This window comes from Malaclemys terrapin, chromosome 12 (assembly GCF_027887155.1).
Source record: "Malaclemys terrapin pileata isolate rMalTer1 chromosome 12, rMalTer1.hap1, whole genome shotgun sequence".
In the NCBI taxonomy this organism is placed as follows: Eukaryota; Metazoa; Chordata; order Testudines; family Emydidae; genus Malaclemys; species Malaclemys terrapin.
The window spans coordinates 40,674,921-40,683,487 of NC_071516.1; the positions used below are offsets into that span (position 1 = coordinate 40,674,921).

Consider the following 8,567-nt stretch of genomic DNA (forward strand, 5'->3'; position numbering starts at 1 on the left):
TTAAAGTCTTCCTCCCAGCTGATTTGGCTCACAATTCTTTTCAGCTTTGTGAAACAGGCCCTATTAATCACAGAGTATATATATTTCTGGTCTGGACTTCATTGTACTTACACATTATAAATGTGATCAAGTCATGATCACATGTACCTAAGCTAACACTAATCCTTAGTTCTGTGATCAGTTTCTCTTTATCTGGTAGGACAAGGTCTAATCTAGAATTACCCCATTTTAGACGCAACAATTTTGAGTTAGGAAATTGTCCTCTATATTATTTAGAAATTCCAAAGATATTTTAGTAATCTCTGCATGAGACCTCCATCACATGTCATTCAGGTTGATGTTCCCCACATGATTGTGTCATAGCATCACATTAGGAGCTCGTGTTAACCCTTATATCCTTTTCACATTCACCACTTCCAAGCACTCACATTCCCTAGATGGCTTTCAAAGTCTCCATCAAGATATTTGTATGAGTAGTAAAACCTCCATCAACACAAAAAAGGCACAAAATCTTAACTCAATTTTAGCTGAAATGGGAATTTTGTGCCTTAATATTTTATATGCTTCCTTTCTTTTTGATTACTCCAAGTCCTTTTCCTTTACAGGCAGCACAAAGTATATGGAAGGAGATGGTCAATAGAACTACCGTGACTGAGTTCCTTCTTCTGGGATTCTCTGACATCCGAGAGCAACAGATTTTATATTCCATGGTGTTCCTACTCATTTATCTAGCATCTGTGATAGGGAACCTTCTTATCATTGCAGTTGTAGCCCTCGATTGCCACCTTCGCACCCCCATGTATTTCTTTCTATTCAACCTATCCTTCCTAGACCTCTGCTACATCTCCGTCACCATCCCCAAGATGTTTGCCAACTCCCTAACCAACACCAGGTCCATTTCCTTCTTTGGATGCGTCACCCAAGTCTTTCTGGTTATTTCACTTGCAGCCACAGAATGTGCCTTTCTCTCCGTGATGGCATATGATCGCTACACTGCCATCTGTTTTCCTCTGCATTACAGGATGATCATGAGCAGGGGTACCTGTGCCCAGATGGCAGCAGGTTCCTGGGTCAGTGGATTCGTATATTCAGTGCTTCACACAGGCAACACCTTTAGGTTGCCCTTCTGCCATTCCAATGTTGTCGGCCAATTCTTCTGTGATATCCCTCAGTTGCTCAAGCTGTCCTGCTCTGACACATACTCCAACAAGGTTGTGGTGGTCCTCTTTGGGGTGTGCTTAGCACTGGGCTGTTTTGTGTTTATCATCGTGTCCTACATTCAGATTTTTTCCACCGTGCTGAAGATCCCATCCATGCAGGGAAGGCGTAAAGCCTTCTCCACCTGCCTGCCACACCTTGTGGTCATTGGCTTATTCTTTGGCACTGGCAGCTTTGTGTATATGAGGCAAACCTCAATGTCTTCTTCCTATTGGGACCTGTTGGCATCTGTGCTCTATGCCGTGCTGCCACCATTATCGAATCCAATCATTTATAGCTTGAGGAACAAGGAGATAAGAGGCTCTGGGTAGGGTGATAGCCAGGAAATGTTTTTCCAAAGAGTGAAATGTCCATTTTTAGATTGACTTGACCGGAATCTTGGGAAACCCTTATTCATGAGAGTGACACCGTTGACTTTGGTGGAGTTTCTCCTGCTTTACACATGTGTGAGTAGATGGACAATCTGCCCAGTGGTAGATTTAGGAAGGGATTTTCAAAGTCATCAAACGGAGTTGGCCATTGTCAATGCTCCTTCCCCACTCTGAACTTTAGGGTACAGATGTGGGGGCCTGCATGAAAACTTCTAAGCTTAACTACCAGCTTAGATCTGGTCTGCTGCCACCACTCCCAATGTGCTAATTCCCTTCCCTGGGTAGCCTTGAGAGACTCTTCAACAATTCCCTGTTGAGTACAGATCCAAACCCCTTGGATCTTTAAAAAAGGAGAAATTAACCATTCCCCCTCCTTTCTCCCACCAACTCCTGGTGGATCAAGATCCAACCCCTTTGGATCTAAAAACAAGGAAAAATCAACCAGGTTCTTAAAAAGAAGGCTTTTAATTAAAGAAAAAGGTAAAAATCATCTCTGTAAAATCAGAATGGAAACTAATTTTACAGGGTAATCAAACTTAAAGAGCCCAGAGGAACCCCCTCTAGCTTTAGGTTCAAAGTTACAGCAAACAGAGGTAAACACCCTAGTAAAAGGTACATTTACAAGTTGAGAAAACAAAGATAAAACTAACACGCCTTGCCTGGCTGTTTACTTACAAGTTTGAAATATGAGAGACTTGTTCAGAAAGATTTGGAGAGCATGGATTGATGTCTGGTCACTCTCAGTCCCAAGAGCGAACAACCCCCAAAACAAAGAGCACAAACAAAAACCTTCCCCCCACCAAGATTTGAAAGTATCTTGTCCCCTTATTGGTCCTTTGGGTCAGGTGTCAGCCAGGTTACCTGAGCTTCTTAGCCCGTTACACGTAAAAGGATTTTAGAGTCTCTGGCCAGGAGGGATTTTATAGTATTGTACACAGGAGGGCTGTTACCTTTCCCTTTATAGTTATGACAACCGTCTATTGAAATTCCAACATTGATCCTAACTACTTCAGATGTAGACTTGGATACCAACTTCTACTAAGCTTGGGTGGTGCATGGCTGTGGGGGGAGAGGGGTGGGTGTTTCGGCAATCTCTCGCTGGCAAAAAATAAGATCATTTTAAAAGGCTGGTGAACTTTTGTGAGTTTTCTCTTGGGGCCTTTGCCCTTGAGGGTATGTCTGCACTGCAGCTAGGAGTGAGCCTTCCAGTCCACCTAGACAGACTTGTGCTAGCTGTGCTCAAGCTAGCATGCTAAAGCAGCAGTGGAGACTTTGCTGCTCAAGCAGCTGCTAAGGCCACATCTACACTACCCACCGGATCGGTTGGTAGTAATCGATCTATCGGTGATCGATTTATCACATCTCATCTAGACACAATAAATTGATTCCCGAATTGATGCCCATACTCCACCTCGGCAGGAGGAGAAAGCGAAGTCGACAGGGGAGCCGGGGTGGTTGACTTGCCACCATGAGGACTGCCAGGTAAGTTGAACTAAGATACTTCAACTTCAGCTATGCGAATAGCATAGCTGAAGTTGCATATCTTAGATTGACCCTCCCCCCCAGTGTAGACCAGCCCTAAGGCTCTCAATCATTGCTCAGGTTGCCAGCCTGAGTCTCTGCAATACACACACTCCTAGTCTTAATGTGCTAGCTCAAATGAAGCTAGTGTGAGTCTACACAGGCTGGGAAGGTTACGCCCACCTGCAATGTAGACATGCTCAAGATACCCCAGCTATTAATGTGTGTATCTCAGAAAGAAACCAGCATCTTTGTGGAAACAGTGTTATGTTTTCCCAGCCCTACTCTCCTTTCTTTCTGACCCAATGTTGCCCTGCTCCACCAGGTTTCCTTATGTTCCTTGTTGGGTGTCAATGCTTGGAGGTACAGATGATGGAATGAGGGCAAAGGAAAAGAGAGTGATGGACCTTCTATACCCCAAACATTTACTCTGAGATTTTCAAATCCTCCCAAATAGTAGAGCTGCTTGGAATTTTAAATCAAAACTGATCTGTTGACCAAAATGACTATTTTTGCAGAAGATTTCAATTTTAATCCAAATTTTCTGTTATTTATGAAAAACAAACAAACAAACAAGCAAGCAAACAAAAACACACTCAGAAACTGAAAATAATAAAAAAATCTATAAAAATGCTTGGGATATTAAATATGATCAGTTTTTGAAAACAATATTTGTTTTGGTGTTTAGAAAATGAAAACTTTTACTTGAAATGGAAACATCTAAGTGAATGCAGTTTCAAAACCTAAATATTTTGTACTAAAATAAATTTGTGGAAGCCCAAGTATTTTGGGACAAAATGATTTTTCAGTACTAATTTTAATATTTTAGTTAACAGTTTAATTTTTTGATCAAAGTTTTCATTTTTCAGTAATGACTTTTCATTTTTAAAGCATTTTTGTGTATATATATTTGAAAATGTAGAAAAACATCCAAAATATTTAATAAATTTCAATTGTTATTCTATTGTTTAACAAGTATCAGGGGGTAGCCGTGTTAGTCTGTATCTACAAAAACAACAAGGAGTCTGGTGGCACCTTAAAGACTAACAGATTTATTTGGGCATAAGCTTTCGTGGGTAAAAACCTCACTTCTTTGGATGCATAAAGTGAAAGTTACAGATGCATGCATTATATACTGACACATGGAGAGCAGGGAGTTACTTCGCAAGTGGAGAACCAGTGTTGACAGGGACAATTCAATCAGGGTGGATGTAGTCCACTCCCGATAATAGATGAGGAGGTGTCAATGCCAGGAGAGGAAAAGCTGCTTCCGTAATGAGCCAGCCACTCCCAGTCCCTATTCAAGCCCAGATTAATGGTGTTAAATTTGCAAATGAATTTTAGTTCTGCTGTTTCTCTTTGAAGTCTGTTTCTGAAGGTTTTTTTTTCAATTATAGTGACTTTTAAATCTGTAATAGAATGACCAGGGAGATTGAAGTGTTCACTTACTGGCTTATGTATGTTACCATTCCTGATGTCCAATTTGTGTCCATTTATTCTTTTGCGGAGGGACTGTCCGGTTTGGCCAATGTACATGGCAGAGGGGCATTGCTGGCACATAATGGCATATATAACATTAGTGGATGTGCAGGTGAATGAGCCCTTGATGGTGTGGCTGATGTGATTGGGTCCTCTGATGGTGTCGCCAGAGTAGATATGGGGACAGAGTAGGCAACGAGGTTTGCTACAGGGATTGGTTCCTGGGTTGGTGTTTCTGTGCTGTGGTGTGTAGTTGCTGGTGAGTAATTGCTTCAGATTGGGCGGTTGTCTGTAAGCGAGGACTGGCCTGCCTCCCAAGGTCTGTGAGAGTGAAGGATCATTTTCCAGGATAGGTTGTAGATCGTGGATAATGCACTGGAGAGGTTTTAGCTGGGAGCTGTATGTGATGGCCAGTGGTGTTCTGTTATTGTCCTTGTTGGGCCTGTCCTGTAGTAGGTGATTTCTGGGTACCTGTCTTGCTCTGTCAATCTGTTTCCTAACTTCCCCAGGTGGGTATTGTAGTTTTACAAATGCTTGATAAAGATCTTGTAGGTGTTTGTCTCTGTCTGAGGGGTTGGAGCAAATTCGGTTGTATGTGTGATTTGTCTTGGATGGAAGCTGGAGGCATGTAGGTACGTATAGCGGTCAATAGGTTTCCGGTATAGGGTGGTATTTATGTGACCATCACTTATTTGCACTGTAGTGTCCAGGAAGTGGATCTCTTGTGTGGACTGGTCCAGGCTGAGGTTGATGGTGGGGTGGAAATTGTTGAAGTCCAGGTAGAATTCTTCAAGGGCCTCCTTTCCGTGGGTCCATATGATGAAGATGTCATCAATGTAGCACAAGTAGAGGAGGGGCACTAGGGGACGAGAGCTGGGGAAGCGTTGTTCTAAGTCAGCCATAAAAATGTTGGCATACTGTGGGGCCATGTGGGTACCCATAGCAGTGCCACTGACTTGAAGGTATAAGTTGTCCCCAAATCTGAAGTGGTTGTGGGTGAGGACAAAGTCACAAAGCTCAGCCACCAGGCGTGCTGTGGCCTCATCAGGGATACTGTTCCTGACAGCTTGTAGTCCATCCTCATGTGGAATATTGGTGTAAAGTGCTTCTACATCCATGGTTGCCAGAATGGTGTTTTCAGGAAGAACACCAATGCATTGTAGTTTCCTCAGGAAGTCGGTGGTGTCTCGAAGATAGCTGGGAGTGCTGGTAGCGTAGTGTCTGAGGAGAGAGTCCAAATAGCCAGATAATCCTGCTGTAAGAGTGCCAATGCCTGAGATGATGGGGTGTCCAGGGTTTCCAGGTTTATGGATCTTGGGTAACAGATAGAATACCCCTGGTCGGGGTTCTGGTGGTGTATCCATGTAGATTTGTTCCCATACTGTAGCTGGGAATTTCTTGAGCAGATGGTGTAGTTTCTTTTGGTATTTCTCAGTGGGATCAGAGGATAGTGGCCTATAGAATGTGATCTTGGAGAGTTGCCTGGCAGCCTTCTGTTCATAATCCAACCTGTTCATTATGACTACAGCACCTCCTTTGTCAGCCCCTTTGATGAGAATGTCAAAGTTGTTTCTGAGGCTTTGGATGGCATTGCGTTCTGTACGGCTGAGGTTATGGGACAAGTGATGTTGTTTGTCCACAATTTCAGCCTGTGCATGTCTGCGGAAGCACTCTATGTAGTGGTCCAGTCTGTCATTTCGACCGTCAGGAGGAGTCCACGCAGAGTTCTTCTTCTTGTACTGTTGGTAGGAGGGTTCCTGTGGGTCAGTGCACTGTTCAGTGGTGGGTTGAAAATATTCCTTGAGTCGGAGATGACGAAAGTAGGCTTCCAGATCTCCACAGAACTGTATTGTGTTTGTGGGGATGGTGGGACAGAAAGAGAGTCTCCAAGATAGGACAGACTCTTCTGCTGGGCTAAGTGTGTGGTTGGAAAGATTGAGAATGTTGTTAGATGAGTTGAGGGTACCATTGTTGTAGCCCCCTGTGGCAGGTAGGTGCGGAAGTTAGGAAACAGATTAACAGAGCAAGACGGGTACCCAGAAATCGCCTACTACAGGACAGGCCCAACAAGGACAATAACAGAACACCACTGGCCATCACATACATCCCCCAGTATAAGTAAGCGGGCTGGGTAATGGGGATGGGGTGACCCTCACATGGTGGGATTCAGTTAGGTTTGGTGGGTTCAGGGCTCAGGGGATAAAGTTCAGCAGGGGGGGTTTATAGGTCTCTCCCCGTTGCATGTGCACGAGGTCTCCCCGGCTCACTCCCAGTATTGGCGGTGGCTGGTGATGTGCTCTGTGTAGATGTCCCGTGACCAATGAACAGTGTCCGAGACCATTAGGTGTCTCATGAGCCATGCGTAATGATGGCCTACCCCACAGGTCCTTAGCACGCATTCGTTACATGGGTCCCAGGCACCCAGGGCCCCAATGAGCAGGGCGTTGGTGTGCAACTCGTAGCCCTTTGTCCGCAGGGTGCTAGCCAGGGGGCGTACTTTTCGAGCTTGTGGGCTCGGGCTTCACGGAAGGCCGGGGTCCTGTACTCGAATGGAATCATTACGTCGACCAGAATGATCTTTTTTCCAACCTCATCCATGACAACGATGTCTGGGTGCAGCGGGCTGTCGGTGCTGGGGATGGTGCGGTTGACGGTGACCTCTCCCAGGTGTGGGTCGATGGCCTTAACGAGGCGGTCCCGCCGCAAAAGAATAAATGGACACAAATTGGACATCAGGAATGGTAACATACATAAGCCACAGAGGGTCCTGTGGCACCTTTGAGACTAACAGAAGTATTGGGAGCATAAGCTTTCGTGGGTAAGAACCGCACTTCTTCAGATGCAATGTCTTGCATCTGAAGAAGTGAGGTTCTTACCCACGAAAGCTTATGCTCCCAATACTTCTGTTAGTCTCAAAGGTGCCACAGGACCCTCTGTTGCTTTTTACAGATTCAGACTAGCACGGCTACCCCTCTGATACATAAGCCAGTAAGTGAACACTTCAATCTCCCTGTCATTCTATTACAGATTTAAAAGTCACTATCATTGAACAAAAAAACTTCAGAAACAGACTTCAAAAAGAAACAGCAGAACTAAAATTCATTTGCAAATTTAACACCATTAATCTGGGCTTCAATACGGACTGGGAGTGGCTGGCTCATTACAGAAGCAGCTTTTCCTCTCCTGGCATTGACAACTCCTCATCTATTATCGGGAGTGGACTGCATCCACCCTGATTAAATTGGCCCTGTCAACACTGGTTCTCCACTTGCGAAGTAACTCCCTGCTCTCCATGTGTCAGTATATAATGCCTGCATCTGTAACTTTCACTCTATGCATCCAAAGAAGTGAGGTTTTTACCCACGAAAGCTTATGCCCAAATAAATCTGTTAGTCTTTAAGGTGCCACCAGACTCCTTGTTGTTATTGTTTAACAGTGAGACTAAAATTGTGATTAATCACAATAAATTTTTTTGAGTGAACAGTGATTAGGCAACAGCCCTAGTAAAAATGAACAAATAAACAAACAAAAACACCCTGGGGAGAGAGGGGTGATTTTCAAAAGGATCACTGGCTGTTAGTTGTCCACGTGCTCTTGAAAATCCTACTAGGCATCTAAATACCTTTAAAAATCTGGCCCCCAGACACTTAGAAATCACAACCTCATTGATGTTCAACATCCATGCACCTAAGTCAGGTTTTAAAATGGAACTTAGGCTCCTACATCACTTTTCAAGATTTTACCCTATGTGTTTTGCCCAAAGTCACATGGGAAGCCAGTGGCAGAGTAAGAAATTGACTCCAGCTCTCCCAGCTCCCAGGTCAGCACCTTCCTTCTTTCCTTTACCAGAAATGTGCTGCCTTTGCATTTCATTATGTTCCCCCATGTTCTTCCCTTGCAAGAAAGGCCACATTGAGTCAATCAGTCCATGAACCATCCCTTCAGTCAGAGTAAATTCAAGAAGTGGTGACAATTTTT

The 8,567-nt window shown here is 44.2% G+C and overlaps 1 protein-coding gene across 1 annotated transcript; it reads left to right on the plus strand.

Moving 5' to 3' along the window:
- The first annotated feature begins 629 nt into the window (after positions 1-629).
- On the plus strand, positions 630-1,529 carry LOC128846027 (olfactory receptor 14A16-like). Its single transcript, XM_054045112.1, has one exon. The coding sequence runs from the start codon at positions 630-632 to the stop codon at positions 1,527-1,529; it is 900 nt and encodes a 299-aa protein (XP_053901087.1).
- The last annotated feature ends 7,038 nt before the right edge of the window (positions 1,530-8,567 follow it).

Coding starts and splice junctions, on each gene's coding strand:
- LOC128846027 (XM_054045112.1), top strand. CDS start 630: ATGGTCAATAGAACTACCGTGACTGAGTTCCTTCTTCTGGGATTCTCT.